At 42.7% G+C, this 16,935-nt stretch overlaps 1 protein-coding gene across 2 annotated transcripts in view; it reads right to left on the bottom strand.

Moving 5' to 3' along the window:
* Window positions 1-3,190: 3,190 nt before the first annotated feature.
* Window positions 3,191-16,935, bottom strand: part of ARFGEF2 (ADP ribosylation factor guanine nucleotide exchange factor 2) — a 30,628-nt gene continuing 16,883 nt past the window's right edge. For both annotated transcript variants that reach the window (XM_033074792.1, XM_033074793.1), the window contains 21 exons: window positions 16,363-16,514; window positions 16,041-16,169; window positions 15,738-15,896; window positions 14,476-14,623; window positions 13,521-13,620; window positions 12,767-12,807; window positions 12,527-12,696; window positions 11,742-11,893; window positions 11,419-11,591; window positions 10,835-10,995; window positions 9,913-10,043; window positions 9,683-9,812; window positions 9,139-9,274; window positions 8,213-8,351; window positions 8,026-8,080; window positions 7,659-7,773; window positions 7,262-7,392; window positions 6,101-6,269; window positions 5,576-5,714; window positions 4,046-4,163; window positions 3,191-3,418 (listed from right to left, as the gene is read on the bottom strand). In XM_033074792.1, the coding sequence (XP_032930683.1) occupies window positions 3,236-3,418; window positions 4,046-4,163; window positions 5,576-5,714; window positions 6,101-6,269; window positions 7,262-7,392; window positions 7,659-7,773; window positions 8,026-8,080; window positions 8,213-8,351; window positions 9,139-9,274; window positions 9,683-9,812; window positions 9,913-10,043; window positions 10,835-10,995; window positions 11,419-11,591; window positions 11,742-11,893; window positions 12,527-12,696; window positions 12,767-12,807; window positions 13,521-13,620; window positions 14,476-14,623; window positions 15,738-15,896; window positions 16,041-16,169; window positions 16,363-16,514 (2,831 nt within the window). In that variant the 3' untranslated portion in view covers window positions 3,191-3,235. The remainder of the gene's footprint in view (window positions 3,419-4,045; window positions 4,164-5,575; window positions 5,715-6,100; window positions 6,270-7,261; window positions 7,393-7,658; window positions 7,774-8,025; window positions 8,081-8,212; window positions 8,352-9,138; window positions 9,275-9,682; window positions 9,813-9,912; window positions 10,044-10,834; window positions 10,996-11,418; window positions 11,592-11,741; window positions 11,894-12,526; window positions 12,697-12,766; window positions 12,808-13,520; window positions 13,621-14,475; window positions 14,624-15,737; window positions 15,897-16,040; window positions 16,170-16,362; window positions 16,515-16,935) is intronic.

Below are 16,935 nucleotides of genomic sequence, written 5' to 3'. Positions count from 1 at the left end.
TCGCGCGGGGCGGTGACATCGCGCTGCGGCCCGGCCAATCAGCGCCCGCCCTGACCCCGGGCGCGCCGCCCGCAGCCAATCCGCGCCGCGCGCGGTGCCCGGCAGCCAATGGCCGGGCCTCTCCCACAAGGCCCCGCGGCGCCTCGCGCAGCGCGCCGGCCTCGCCCCGCCCCGGAACGGGAGCGAGCGGGGCTGGGGACGGCGGGGCCCGGAACGGGGGGAGCGGGGCCCGGCCCGAGCCTCGGAACGGGGGGAGCGGGGCTGGGGACGGCGGGGCCTGAAACGGGGGGAGCGGAGCCGAGCGGGGCCCGGAACGGGGGCGAGCAGAGCCGAGCGGGGCCGGGGGCGAGCGGAGCCCGGCCCGAGCCTCGGAACAGGGGCGAGCGGGGCCCGGCCGGAGCCCCTGCACTGCCAAGGGATCGGCCCCGGCCCCGCGACGCAGCACGGACGAGGACGGAGCGTGCGGGGGTACAAAACACGAACCGGAGCCCCCCAGCCCGCCGAGAAGCCCGAGTGGCGCCGAAGCCTCTGAGCCGCTTAAGGAAGCACCTGAGCAAAGAAGCAACACTTCGTAAAACTTTATTGATTTATCACTTGATTAAAGCATGGAATAGTATAACTATTATACATCCGTATTTTCATGTAGAAAACTTTACATTGTTTATCATATTATATAATTTTGGTATTCTCTCAGAACTCTATACATCCATTGGCAAGGAATGGTCTTTAAATTATCGATAGTAAATGCACTTAATACAGAGATATTAAAACTCAGATGTTTTAAATATGTGAAAACATACATTTTAAACAAAGGTGCTGAACAAACGGAAGTTACAGATTAAAGGGAGATGCACTTTTGACAGAGTTACTATTTTTAATCTTTTTTCCTGAATAGTAAGACTGAGTAAAATCCGGGGGGTGCTGGTTGTAGTAGAGGACATTGGTTTAGATTGTTCTGTTTACAGTTTAGAAGGTGAGGTACCAGACATGGATAACAAACCGCTGTAAAAACCATTTTTTTTCTGGGTGGTTTAAACGCAGCAAAAGCTTTGTTTAAGGAAAAAAAGAACAGTCTCAGACCAAGGGCTGAAGAGAAGCATGAATTAAACATCCTTATCCTATGTGCAGAGTACAAATGCTGCCCCTTACAGTAAAGAAAGCCCATGAAGCAACTGTGAAGTCATTTAAGACCTCAAAATTGAGACTTGTTTCAAGACATAACTGTAGGGCTTTCAAACCTGTGACACACAGAGGAACATGCAGCTGGGCCAGGTGTGTCTGATGGGACATGAGGGAACACATTCCATGAGGCAGTGACACATTCCAAATCTGAAAAATAATGGTTCAGATGTTTTCCTTAGGACTACCTTTGACCAGAAGAAAAAGAATAGCATATTATTACAGATTTAAATAGAATTAAAATAAATACTTCATTATCTGCAGTACCCAATGCAGTGACACTCCCAAGGGAATGAGCAGCTACATGAGGTGCAACACAAAAGGATATCTCAAATGCAGCAAGTTAAATACCAGCATTGCTTATTTTTCAGTCCTCTCCTATTGTCATATATAGCCATTCACTCCCTTCTACTAAGTAGCAGTGTAGAGATTTAACCTACTGGGCATTTAAAAGTCAAAGAGCCACAACTACCACTTTTCTTTGGTTAAAAATAAAACGTAAAAATAAACTGTGAAAGCCTTGTCACTACTGCTGACCGTAAAACCTTCCCCAAACAATGCTTACACAGGACAAACTGATGCACTGGGAAGCACCACAAAAACCTTTTGGAAAAAGATCACAAAAACAAACCAAACATATGAACAAAAAAACAACAACCAAAAAAAGCCAAACACACCTGAGGCCATCCTACCAGGAAACTCAAAAAACAAAATAGTGTTCTACATTAGTTCCATTCAAGTAGGTTGTTGTTGCTGTTTGTTGGCTTGTTTTTTTCTTTAAATACTGTTAATATTTTCAGTTTGCTACTCTGGATAGCACAGCAGTTAATATAACACTTTGCATTGTTTTAGGAAGTGGAGCCTCTCCTCCCATCCTGCCATACTTTCCTGGTTTACAGAAGTCTTGAAACTTGAAATTTAAAATTCCAAAGGTCAAGAGAGCATTCTGTCATGGAAACATTGTCACAGAAACCTGATGTATTTCCAGGAAAGAAAGAAAACTCTTGGGCAAGCAAAGCTGTGGTCTCATGTCACATTTTGCTTCACAGCGTTCAAAACACAAAATTGTGTTGGTAACTTAGAGCACATTAATGAAGTTTAAATTTGCTAAAGCAGTTTTTTGGAAATTCTGTTTTTTTTAAGATGCCTCTAGGAACTAAGAATTGAGAACAAAAACCACTTGCACAAAATGACAAATCAGAACTTGCAGGTCTGCAGTAAAAGGAGACAAACATTAAGGAGTGGACTTTTTAGTAAGCTGTCACCATTACTGCTAAACACATTATATTCAAGGGTCAAAAAGGTGGGTTTGTTCTGAGCCTTGTTTTTGATGTTCCTGTGTATGCTCTGTCTATGATCTGCCAATGTATGAGAGGAAAAGGAAAGCCTTTTCTTTTCCTTAAATGCCTTTAACTCAAGCCTAATAAGCTAAAGGAGTAGATGCTACTGGTGCTCCTGATGTAAAGTCTTCCATAAAACTAAAAATAAGTCTCAGGTGATGCAGTACTGATATTTTTAAAAATTTTAAGTCATTTGTTAAACAGGAGGAAAACCTTCTCCAAATATCCTACAGGTTGTCCAGTTCAACAGCCCAGTGCCCTGCCTGGGCTGGTCCTGGACACAAAGGAAAACCCAGAGGGATCTCAGGTGGTCAGTGGCCACCGCAGTCGAGTTTATTATGAACACGTGCCAACATCACAAGGCTACACAAATACAGTCAGTTCCAAGGGGCATAACTTCTGTGGAGATCCAGCTGATTCATCAGCTCTAGCTGGGATGAGAGACTGAGCAGTGGATAAAAGACTAGAAGAGACATACTGGATCATACAAATGACTAGCATTGAAACAAAGAGACTGCACACCTACTGTATTGACTCTGTAAGCAATAATTTAAATAAAACTGCTGACACTTCTGTAGGATGGACAGAACAGGATTATTTTCCTCGTTCCCAAATGCCACTGTAAGAATAATTTGCTCCTGTGGTGGTGCTACACCAGGGTCCCGTTTTTCCCCTTGCACTCCAATCCATCTCTGGACACAGCTTTAGGCACAGCCTCACTGGGAGCCGGCAGGAGGGCAGCTGCAGCCCAGCCGTGCGTGCTGCTCCGTGGTGCAGATGTTGAAGACCAGCCCGATGCGCAGGAAGAACTTGCGCAGCACGGCGCGCAGCTCGGGGATCAGCTCGAACTGCATCATCTCACACAGGTACGGGTAGTAGGCGGAGGCGTGTGCCCTGAACTGGCCAAGATACAGAAACACGGCGTCATTCTCCATTGCTACAGCAAAACACAAAGTGCTGGCACGTTCCTGGCTGCACCCCTCACCAGGACTGGCCCAAGCCCTCCCTGGCCCAAGCGCACCGAGCTCGGGCTGTCCATGGCCCTGCTTTGGTGTTACCCCCTGAACAGAGTCAGGCTTTTGTGACTTCTCAGCATAGAGGCAGGATCAGAGCCTATTTGTAGCAATACCTCAAAAGGGCCAAGACGCTGAAAATTATTCTTGCCCTCACTGTAAAGGAAACTGGAATTCCAACTTTACAGGGGTGAAATTCCCCCTTACCATTCCTGTGCAGCTGTAATACAGCACAGGCCTCTCCCTTACTGCACACTCATTGTGCTTTTATATGAAAGCTGTTCAGTAATTCCATCCACACTGCCACACAAGTGGGAACTGCATGGATGCAGCCCCATTTCCACAATGCAGAACACCTGCAGACAATGCAGTTGCCACTGCTGTATTGCAAGGAGAGCACCCACCATGGGGAACCTCCCACTCCAGTCTGGGTGGAAATAAAGACTGAACTCAGGCTGAAGCAGGAACGAAAAACATACCCAAATACAGACATGACTTCCAGCCCTTTCTTACCTTATCATCACTGATTTTTAATGTTTTTGTTAATAGCAACAGCAGGAGATTGGTCCAGGCTTCTCTGTGGCTTTCCGAGCTGACAGTAACAAAATACGCCAGGGCTTCACTGCACACGCTGCAGAGAGGGCACAGTTCACACAAACCATAAGGAAAACCCTCAGAAAATTTTTGCTTACATGCTCTGTTTCTCCTCTCAGTGTACTTAGTTTTCAAGCAAGATGCACTTCCATGGTAAAGTTTGCAATCACATACAACAACTTTAACTACACAAATATGCTTTTTCTGGTACAGGAATTGTTCCAGATAACTGAACTGAAATGCTTTCCATGTTGGTGACAGAGAAGGAAAATGAAAATTAATCTGTCTGATAAGTATTTTGTAACTGAAGTGCTGTCACTTTCAACCTGGAAGTATTATTTCCTGACCTTGACATTGGGACAGCTTAGGCAACAGCAACACAAGAGAGCTCTCCCTCCAAATTTGGAGTGGTTTCATAAAAATCTGCTGCTCAGCATCACAGATTAAGGAATAATTATTATTATTGTATTTTTGGTCCCTGCTGCAGACTGTCAACACAAGGTACAAACTGTATCACTTACTATGGCTATTTTTAGGACACTCTTTTAATTAAGGAAGGACTAAGCAGATTAACATGTCCATACGTGCTGGTAGATCAGAATCCACTGTATTAGTACCAAGAGCAAGTTGGGAGATCTTCACATTTGATAAGAGACTAGTGCTTTGAACTTTTATGTACCAACTCACCCAAACAGTTTTTTGTATTAGAACTATTTTCTACATTTGTTTAAATCCCAGCTGTACAGCAGCTTATACCCGACTCTTTTCAAATTAGTGTATCCTATTACATCTCTATTCCAATGTACTCAGATGGGAAAAATATTCACACATCCCCACTTCCATAAAGAAAAGCCCATGCCAGGCAAGAAGGTGCTCCGTGTGCTCCAGGCAGATTGTTTCCTCACTGCTCAGTGAAGTTCCAGTGAAGGGTGGCCTGTGCTGTGTCCCCTCTCCCCCAGCAGGGCTGTCTGTCTGTCTGTCCCCTCTCCCCCAGCAGGGCTGTCTGTCTGTCTGTCCCCTCTCCCCCAGCAGGGCTGTCTGTCTGTCCCCTCTCCCCCAGCAGGGCTGTCTGTCTGTCCCCTCTCCCCCAGCAGGGCTGTCTGTCTGTCCCCTCTCCCCCAGCAGGGCTGTCTGTCTGTCTGTCCCCTCTCCCAGCAGGGCTGTATGTCTGTCCCCTCTCCCCCAGCAGGGCTGTCTGTCTGTCCCCTCTCCCCCAGCAGGGCTGTGTGTCTGTCTGTCCCCTCGCCCCCAGCAGGGCTGTCTGTCTGTCTGTCCCCTCGCCCCCAGCAGGGCTGTCTGTCTGTCCCCTCTCCCCCAGCAGGGCTGTCTGTGTGTCTGTCCCCTCGCCCCCAGCAGGGCTGTCTGTCTGTGTGTCCCCTCTCCCCCAGCAGGGCTGTGTGTCTGTCTGTCCCCTCTCCCCCAGCAGGGCTGTCTGTCTGTCTGTCCCACCTGAGCAGCCGGTGCTGCACGGCGTCCCACGCCTCCCGCCGCCTCTCGTCCACGTACATCCGGAACAGGATCCTCAGGCAGCACGCCAGGCTGCTGGTCTCTTGTTTCAGGAGATTGGGCTTTGATTTACCCTTGAACCCTAGAAATCAGCCCCACACAGGACAAGAGGGAACATCCAAAGCTGGCATTACTAGCCAAAAATAAATTTTATCAACAATATCTGCACTAGTGACCAGCAATAATTTCTTGTGCAAACAGTTTTCCTCATCCTTGATTTTGATTGAGTTCGGATTTATTTATAAAGATACCTGACTACAGCAGTACCAGCTGTGTAGCTCTAATCAAAAAAAAGCAGATAATTTAGCAAACAGAATTATTCAAGTCATCAGGAAAGAGGCAAGCAATAGAAGCATGCCACTGTTCAATAAACTCTAGAGGTGATTGCAATGGCACACTGTTGTGTCATGACACTTAAAGCTAGAAGTGGAATTCAGCATTTTCATCAGATAAAAATGAAAGCCTCACCTGCTCTCCACAACACAGTTCGCTGCTCATAATTTGAATTAAAGGCTTTTGAAAATGAGTGAGACTCTTGCAGACAATCCAGTAATTTAAAAAGGTGATGTGAAGACATATATTTATACATTCCTTGGTCTTCTGTGTCAATGTGGATATCTGCATCCAATGTGTCTCGCTAAAGAACAGGGGGAGAGGGACAGAGAGAGAAAGCATGCCATAAACTCCAGTAACTCTAATTGCATTTATAGGTGCAATGCAGTGTTAGTGCAGTACCACACAGCAGGGTGGTCCTGTCAAAAATCTGAGTTGCACTCTTCTCAGTAGGGAACTTAAGAAGAGAGACGTCAGTAACCAGGAGAGATCATAACAAGAAGATAAGACTCAAGAGCAAGGGAAGAACTTCCTTATTGAGACACTGCAATCACAGCAATACAGTACAGAACATTTCTTCTTCTCTAGAAGCTGACTGGGTAGGTCTGCTGAATTCTAAAAACATCAAAATGAACAACAAAACCAGTGTGGGTTTAAATGTTGCCTAGTGTAGAAATTCCCCATTTTTGGCTCATGTTAAATTTAGTCAGTATTTTAAATTCCTGGTGAAATTAGCTAGAATATACTATCCCCAAAACACTGAGTGCACTAGCCAGAACTTGCAGCTTAGGGTTTTATTAACAGCCTGAGCTACTGTGCACTACTGCCCAGAGTCAGAACTTTCAGGGACAGGGACATCTCCAAGGCTGGCAATGAGTGAAATCTTGACCATTGACCTTGATAAAGTTGAACTTCTGCAACACTTCCTGTGCAAACTTCCAGAGACTGAGCAGAGCTTCGGCTGTGGCTAAATGAGAAGACACTCAGTCTAATGAGTAGAAAATAATGCTTTCCCTCAAAAAAACAAAAACCTTTTTTTATGAGTATATATTCATGATAAAAACAATTATAATCTATTATATTGATAATAAAAATTATGGTAATATAATATTACAACAGGCAAACCACCAGGCAACACTGGAGGTGTTGAGACAAAAAAATTCACAACGTAAGAGTAGTTTACACACATTCAGAGTAATGCTGAGAGTCAATAAAAGAGCATTTTGTGAACACATCAGAGCTCTCCATAGTTTGTACTTTGCTGTCACAACAAGGTTACAAGTGAGTCTGAGGTACCTGAGCTGCAGCCATGTGCTCAGCATCTTCCTTCTTGCTTGTTGCTGGATAGAACACTATGTTATCAATGGTCTGTATCAACTCCAGCTGTACCACACACTTGATCAGGAGGCCAGCAAATAGCTTTTGGTCTAATGAAATGGAGCAACACAAGTTTCAGAAGTAATTCATGATGATTTACTTAAAACAGGCTAGCAAAATATGACATTCCCCTTAACAATTCAATATTTATTAATGCTGTGAATGATCTTAAGAGAAAATCTCACTGCAAGGCATAGACACAAATTGCAAAAACTCATCCAAGTTTAAGTGCCCCAAAGCTTTGTGTAGAGAACTACAGACGTGAACTAAGACTGGTTATAAAGGTGCATTGAAAAAGCTGGTATGTTTTCCTTACTTGTATAAGGACCACCTTTCCAGCTCTCATCTGTTGGATTTGAGTATTGGCTTTGTCCTCTTTCAGAAGCATTTTTATCCATGCTGCTTAAAGACTGGTGATCTAGGTCCAAATCCTGGAAGAGAGTGCAGAGCAATTCCAGCAGTCTGAAACACTGACTCCCAGCCAGCTATCACTTTTCAGATGACTTCTCTAATCCCAGATTCAAAGGCTTCCTGCATCCATCCCTTAGAACCCTTTTTACAATAACACCAAATACAATCTACTGTCAATTCCTTGTTAAGTGTATTGACTATAACAGAATATTTAAAAGCTAACCTAGCACAAAACCCTTCAAGTCAGTTTATCACCCTGAGTTAACTCTTACCAAATGTTTTTCAGATGAATCTTCCTCCATTCCTACAGGCTTCCATGTCAGCAAGCTTCACAGAGTTAAAGAAGCAAAACAACATTAACAAAAAACGAACACAAAAAATTAAAACAGAACAAAACAAAAGGTAAATATTGTTGCTTTGGAATTGGGTATTAATATAAGAATTAAATTATGAACTTACACATGAGGAATAGTTGTTTTGAAGATTTCTAGCATACAATTGCATGTCTGGGCCCAGACCTCAGGGCTGAATTTCTGTCCATTGAGTATTACCAGGTTTTCTAGGCAGTTTGTACCTGATCGTGCCAACTGTTCATTATCTGTGAAAGAAATGTTCACATTTATCAACTTCCACAATATCAATGAAAAATTAAGCATTCCCTATTTGCTCCATTAAAGATTTTTACTAATACTGTGAAATGCAGTCTCTTGGCTCAAAGCCCACCTATACAATCTGTTACAACAATACAAAGCTGAAGAACCTACTGAATAAAAAAAGAGTTGCAAAATACCCTCCATGAGATGGAAATCCAACCAGAGAAGACAAAAGACAGGGCAAAAGGGAAGCAGACAGTGAGAAAAAGGAAGGAAAAGCAGCAATCAAAAACATGATTTACTGCAAGATCGTCCCCCAACATTCCATGCTAGTGACATGTGTAAGACCTGGAGCCAGAAAGAAAACACGTTCTTTACAAAGCTGTATTTGAAGTACTTGTTGGTTGGGAGAAGGAGGGGAAGTGGGTGCCAGAAAATAAGAAAAAAAAAATCAGAATGCATGCACATACCCATATGTGTAAATAAAGGAGGTAATGTATGGCTGCAGTCAAACCAAGAAAGGTTGTTGCCAAAAGGTTCAGAAGATTGACATAATTCTCCAAAAGCTATTTCTGGCCACACCAGAAGCCCGTTATGAACACAGTAACAAAAAAGCTGCCTAACTCAATAAAAAGATTAGTGCTCAGAATTCATGACATTGCATCAATCTACTGCAACACATACTGTCCTAATGGGAACTTTTATTCTTGCAAAATTGAGTTATCCTTCCCCTTCTGAAGTACTGAACATTTAAAACTACATTGAATCAAAAGATGCAGGTAAATAAGGTACCTTGTTTTACACACCAGTGTAACTGTGCAAGTATGTCAGGAAGAAGGATCTCATGCAAAGCTTCATAGAACTGTGTGAACACGTCGCAGATGGCATAAAGGGCGTGGTTGCACGTCGTGGTCATCCACTCTGACTTCTGGGACAGAAAATGAAAAGTCTTTGCTTTTGTGGGGATTCTTCCATGATGACAACACTTGGCTTATACATGGCTGGTCAACAAGAGACACAGCTCTGAGAACTGCAGATGTCTTGTCAGAAGCACTTAGTTGGCCACATGAACACTGCTCAGAAAACTGTACATGTTCACAACAGAGGGAGAACATTCTCCTTGAAAATAATCAGAGAGACACACACAGGTCACTGGACACTGTGCAAGTTTCATTCATGCCACAGAATCTGGCAGAACACAGAACATGTTTAGTTAAGTCTGGGGCAGTATGGGGTGGCAATATGTGATGTCAACAGAAACTGCTGCCTCAGGGGCGTGAGTTCTTAAACACACAACTCTAGTGAAAGCTTGCTTTTTGGGTTTCTTTGGTTTTACCTCTGTTTGTTGTTCAGGGAGTTTCATATTATCAAAAATCCGAAACACAATTCTAAACAGGTCTTGCCACCAGTGCTTTTCAAAGGTATGCCCGTAACTCTTCATGATTTCAAACATCACTGTTAAGCCTCTATAAACAAACCCAAACAAGTATAGGAACAGATGTTAAAATGTGTCCCTGTGATATCTTCACTGAATTAATTTAAAAAAAAAAAAAGAAGTTTTATTACCTTGTACGAACATCCAACTTGCAACGATTGATGATACAAGAAAGTTCAAACAAAATAGGAAACCATCCTCTGACCCACACCCTGTCCCCAGGAGCCACGTTCATGTCATCACTTGTGTATTCTCTTAATACCTTGGAGATGAGCAGGAAAAAGAGATTCAAAGAAAAAATTATCTTAAAAATCTTTATATGTGGCAAATGTAGATACTACCAGTGGCACAGACAGACTTGGAAAGTTAACTTAGTTCCTACTGTAATGCTCCAATTCTGCAAAATATTGTATAGCTCTGAGATGTAACTATTTGCGAAAATACTAGAAAATAAAGTATGGAAATAAACACTTCAATCTGGTTTTACTTCAGCTAAAGACCTTAGAAGTTGCTGAGGTCTGGACTCCTTAGAAAGCAATTTTAACAGTGACAAACAACATCAATACACATAACAAGCAAATCTAAAATTGGCAGAAACCAGTTCTACAAGTCTTGGTACCCTGAACGAAGCATGCAGTGGGGACATGCAACTGCAGTGTAACTCCAGGCTCTCCTCAGCCAGTGATTGCTACATTCAGTATTCACACAGACTGATGGAGAACAGTACATGTTTGTAACCAACTGAACTAGACATAACTAGGGTGACAGAACAGGAAGCACTGCTTTCCAAGTCATCTTAACACCACAAAAACAAAAAAATAAGGATTATTTAATTCAGTTATTTCCCATTTGGACTTACAAGACCTAAGATTACTTAACTAGCCCTGGTTTTCTGCTTACATAATACCAAAATTGCTCCTAAATCCAAATAAGCTTTGAATACAAACACTAGCAATTGAAGTTTGAGTATGAAAGCTCCTTCTTAGTAGTTTAATCTCCATTTAACAGTAGAAGAGAATATGAAAATGCAGCAGGGTAAAAATTCAAATATACCTGTGGTCTTTCTGAGACATATTTTGCACAATAGCGAATAAGCCTGATGGCTTCCATGCTGGTGTCTGGGAAGGCAACATTACAGGCAAACTCAGAGAGGCATTTCACTGCATCCTGAAAGGAGTCAATTGCTGCTGGAAAATGCTGCTGAAAAATATTTGCTGTGAAGAACAAACAAATACACTTTTTAAAATTTACTGATACTAAAATTCATAGATAAACTACATCAATCTAGGCATGTCACCCATGGTATATTGCTATGGAACAGACAAACATGAAAGGACCAGATCTACATTAAAGATGGCTCTTTGCCCTCTCTTGCATTCTTTCCTGTCCCACCTCAGCAACCACATTGCAAAGTTCTACAGCAGGATATCTGTATCTAGTTATTCCTGTCCATAGCATCAGGAGAGGTATGACCCAGCATATCAAGGGTATGCCCCAGCTGCAGAGGTTGTACAGTCTGGCTGTGAGGTTTTGTGGTTTTTTTCCTGGAAATACAAAAGCCTTATTCAGATGAGCCTTTTGAAGCAGACTCACAGCCAGGCTGATTTGGGTGCATGCATCTGTCAAGCATTACTTACTGACTATGTGTGCTGTAGTCTGGAAGGCCAACTCCACGATATTCCCATCGTGGTCTGATGCTGCCTGATGAAACACTGCAAAGATATTTTTCCAGCCTGAACGAATGTTCCCAGCCTGGGAGTTCACCATCTGAGCAATACAGCGGATCACCATGTCTCGAATAGTTGGAGACCTTAGAGAGAGGAGAAAGGAAAGCAGGAGTACTTCACACTGGCACAAAGTAACTGCCCCACTTCCCTGTACATGACCATCTAACCCACACCAAGTGACATCCTTAAGTGCGACTAAAGCAAGCTAAAGCAGAAATTGCAGTGCCTCACACCTGTTTTTCTTCATGATGTGCTCAAAAGGCCTTAGGAAGTCTTTCTGGAAGCGGAAGTTGGCTAACTCTCCCTTCTCAAGAAATTTCATTGACAGCTGCCTTAATGAGTCTACAGCAAAGATGGCAACATCTTCATTAGGGTTACACCCAACCTAGAAGAAAAGCATATTTTCAAACACTTATCAGTTGATGAGTCATTTATATGAATAACAAATTTGTCACTCAAGTTCCATCTCAGCCCACTAAACATTGCCATCACATTCTAGTGCTCAGATACTTGGGAAAGAAGGGGCTCTTGTTGAAGGGGGTTTTCTGTCACTTTGTCCATCTAAACAGACCCATGGATTTTGAATGCATCAAAGCACAACTATGATAGCCAGCTAGATGCTAAAATTAAAATACAGTACAATACAATAAAATAAATGAAATCTTTGGTTAAAAAAATCCCATCCTAACATGATTCAATTTTCTAAGGAAAACCACTGTTGTTCCAGGATCACCTGTGTGCATTTTAAAGGAAAACTAACTTGGCATTTTATTCAAAGGAAAAGACAAAGAAAAATTACGAAAATACCCAATCACATAATGAATATTATTTAATTAAAGATCATTCCTATAAACATTTCTATTTGTACACTTAGATTTTAAATAGGTGCTTCTCTTAGGTGCCTTCAAAGGAATTTTTTTCCATATCAGAGTTTAAGCCACTAACAACACAGAAGGGAGAAGCTGATTACGAAGTCCCGCAGTCGATGCATGCAGTGTCAGCTGATTTGTGAAAGCACCTTATTGAAGTGATCCCCAATGACATGCCAGATCCTGGACCACTGCAGCCGGATGCGGTTCATGTTGTAGTAGGAGATCTCCACGATCTTCTGCAGGCTGAACATGCGCGGGTGGTGCGGGGACGCCAGCTCGTCCATGGACACGGCACACAGCCAGCGCACAAAGTCAACTGCAGGGGACAGGCCAGCTGTGAGCCAGCCTGCCCCCGTGCCAGGGGCCCCGGCACCCACCACACCTACCTATGGCATTCCCGTCCAGCCTCGTGGAGCCCGTGAATATCCTGCAACAAACACAGCAGTTGGGGTTCCAGCGGCGCGCCCACAGGAGCCCTTACAGCTCAGCACTGCAGGAACAGCTCAGCACATCTGGAGGCGCTTCACAGCCCTCCACGCCATGAGCTCTGCACCCTGTACCCCTGCTCCTTGGCAGCAGCACATGCGTCTTTCCTCAGTCTAAGCATCCTCCTTCCTGCACCAAGTCACAGTACACCAAGGCCAAGTTATGCTGGAACGCTCATTTGGGTGACAGCATGTTAAATTTCACGGGGACAATACACAGACAGTAAGAAAGCTTTGCTACAAGACTTTACTTGTTACCAGCCACCTTTGATCTTTAGATCCTCTGAGAATATGGTCGGCTGTGGCTGTCAAAACAGACAGGAGAAAGACTGGGGATGCACTGCTGTTCCTTCCTGCCCTTCAGCTGTTCAGTCTTGAGAGGAGTTCAGACTGCTCATAGTGGTCCACACAGAACACTGCTAATGCAGAGAACATTCCCAAATGTTCTGGACTTTGATGTGGTGACAGACATTCATGGTTAGAATAAACACTGCAAGTCTGAATACACGATTGTGCAGACTTGCACAATTGCATCAGTAGCTACTCAGAACCCCCATTCCAACACACAGTTTAGGACAGAGGGAACATTTGTCTTTAGAGAACATTTCAGAAGAGCAGATGACAGAGATGATGATTTAGGTTACGTTCTCAGTACCTGTCCACTGCTACCACCACGCTCTGTGAGCTGGTCTCCCCCACAGACTCCTGGATGCTCGCCATGTGCCGTTTGTCAGCCCCACTCCCAACCAGGTTCCCTGCAACACATCCAGTGAAAAACTGTATTTGCCATCAGGAAATAATGACTTTATATTATAAACTCCAACATCAAACAAGTAGACAAAGAGAAGTGACTATTGCTTCTATTTACCATGTAATTTATATGGAGCAGATGGTGCCTTTGCCAGATCTGTGCCAGATCATTACACAGATAAACGTCATATTTATTAAGATGATATGCTATTGTTCATAAAATTGCAACAGATAAAATACTATTTTAAAATATGAACTCTAAGTCAGCTACAAACAGTCAATGCTGAACACAGTTCTGTATTCATTGTAATCATCATGTAGCATCCACTCCAGAGTTTTTTAAAATTAAATTGTTTCCTTAGTGGTTTTACAAAGATTAAGGTAACTTGCCTCGTCCGTCTAATTTACAGCCAAAAATCTAAGGTTTGATTCTTGTACACAGAAACAATAGGAACTGGAACATCTAGCCCAACGTGCAAAAATAAGAAATTCCTTTGGAAAATCAATTGTCAGTTATCGAAATATCTATATCCCAAAAATAAATGGCTCCTTTTTTTATTAATTAATACTTGTAACAAAACCATGACTTTGTATGGCAAAACAATTTTGACAACAACATTGACAACAACATATCCCAACAAATAAATCTGGGATAGTTATCAAATACCTTAACCCAAATTCCAAAGTTAGAAGAGATTTGGTAATTACAAACACATACTGGAATACAGTTTCATTAATCCAACACAGCTTCCCCTGGAAGCAAGTAAATATATTGAGTATGTTGTAACATTGAGGATTCTTTAACATCCTTACTCCACTTGTATGGGCATCTTTGTGAAGCTCAGGATTAATAACCTTACCTAATCCCAGGCTCATGAAGTCCTCTCCTGCAGAGGCATAGCCCTTAATGCTGCCTTCCCTGTCACGCCCAGAACCAGACAAATACCGAGTTTTCACACCAGTTCCTATGAGCTGTGCCAGCTCCAGCTGGCTAATGCATTTCAAGATCTAAAACCAAAAGAAATTAAATACTGTGTTTCTGCACACCACCATTTTATTTTATCTTTTTAATCTTAACATATATTTGTATTTACTATTTATGACCTTCCCAGGTTCTCCAACCATTCAAACAACTTGGGCCATGATAACAGCTTTGATGGAGCTAAAACATTACTAATAAAACTGAAAATGAAGTTGAGTGGTTCATTCAATATCATCAGCCACCATGAATCATTCCAATACAGGAATAAAATAAACACTGCTCCAAAATATAAATTGGATCTCTAACTACTAAAGGATACCTTTCAATTACTTTTTACAGCACCAACTTTGAAGGCTACAAACAAGTTGGAGCTGATCTTTAGAGACTTCATTGTCCTAGAGAGATGAAAATACTGAAACATTGCAGCTCTCACCACTTGAGTAACGATATTCCAGCCTGGACAGTTTAAATGGCACTGCTGTGCTTGCCATGGCACAAAAGTGACTCTCCTCCTTCCTGCCCCGTGGCCACATCCCTTGGCTGGCACAAGCACTGGGGAGAGTGTGCTGTGAGCCAGGTCTGAGGCATCTGTCAGCTCATACCATGTAGCCCAAGACTAGAGCCAGAGAACATAATGCAGCAGAAATGCTCCTTTTAGCAACAGATCTAGAGCTGATAGAATTGCTCCTGAAAAACAGGCTTTAAGGAAATGCATATAATCCTGATACCTCACCTTTACCAATCATCCACCAAAGTATTTGAGCCCTGATTTTTCATGTGCTTATGGTGTAAATGTTGCCGAACATTGCACAGACAAGTCTGGACCCGTGAGCTAGAATACTTTTGTTTCCACTAATAAGAATACAATAGTTTATATGCAGAATTTTCTGAAGCCAAGTGAGATGTTTTTATATAACTTCAATTCCATATCAAATGCAGCCACAAAAATTACAATATTGTCACACAGTTTCCACAGGGTCTTAAAAAAACGCAGTGCGTTATTTTTATATACATTAAAAAAAAAACAACAAAAATAAACAATATTATACCCTCCTTCACATTTTTAAGAGTGTTGTGGGAGCTGATAGTAGAAGAAAAAAATTGACACCACATTCATTATTTAAATTAAAAAAGATTTACCTCATGCCAAGAATTGCCAAGATAGTTGCCATCTGTGTGAGCAACTGTAATGAGTGTCTTAATGGTATCAATGTTCTTCTGTTTCATTTCTGTAATGCTGGAACTGGCAGTCAGCAAGGAAAAGCGAGCAAGGGCCTGGACATAAGCATCTCGTTCAAGCTACAAGACAGAAACAAAACAGAAAGCAGATGAGACACTTCATCTTCTACAAGATAAGCTACGTATAAGCTGTTTGTGATTCTTCACCTGCCTCCCAGAGCCCACATGAACCTCAGCAAGTCCCAGGCTAACTCTGGCACCAACCTGCATTCCAAAGATACAGGCTATCCTAATGGCACAGCGTATTCCTTCCAAACACAGGGATGCCACTTCTGTGTCATCACAGTTCTGCAAGCCAACACTGTAAGCTGCTAGCAGTGGAGTCCAGACAAGCTAAACAGAGGAAGAAACTGCATTCAGAAGTCTCTTACAACGTAGCCCAAAACACTAGGTTACTGAAGCCAAATATATCCCAAGAGTCCACCTGTTTCATTAGCAAACTCTTCAGAGTAATTTTCCACTTCTTTTCCCATGCTTAAAACTCTTCATAACGAAGGCACAGTGAGACAGTGAGACTGACACTCACTTTGAACATAGGTCTGACATGGTCCAGGTGAGTGGCACTGGTGAAAGGTGCCTTTGCATGGCTCACTGCCTCCATGAGGGCTTTGGCTGTCTTTGCCATTTGTTCCATCTCCAAGTTGTACAACAACCTTCGCTGCTTCTCGTTAGCTACACCTAGGGGAACACCACACACACACATTGCTTGATTGTCTTACAAGAGCATATTCTGTCTCTTCACACAGCATCACCAAACAGTAAATAAAGGTATTGCAAATGAAATCTAAAGCTATAAATCTTGCAAAATCTTAGAAGTCAGGAGGCTGCCCCAGGCTGCACTAAAAACCCAAACTTCAGACTTTATTCTGTATCAAATAACTAATTCAGCCCTTTACTATGTTACACATACTGTTACCTAATTGTTCCAAGTCTGAGGTGCAAACTCTATTAAGTCATTCTGCCTGTAAAAGTGGATGGAAAATCCTGTATTTTCTTAGGCTTACATCCCCAAAACAAAACAAGCCTCACCAACAAGATAAATAAATTTGTGTTTCTTTATCCTTATACTACAGGGTGCAACTTCAACTTTCAAGCAAAT

Source organism: Catharus ustulatus, chromosome 17 (assembly GCF_009819885.2).
Source record: "Catharus ustulatus isolate bCatUst1 chromosome 17, bCatUst1.pri.v2, whole genome shotgun sequence".
Lineage (NCBI taxonomy): Eukaryota > Metazoa > Chordata > Aves > Passeriformes > Turdidae > Catharus > Catharus ustulatus.
The sequence above is the reverse complement of the archived record's forward strand: the minus strand, read 5'-3'. Positions and strand labels throughout refer to the sequence as shown.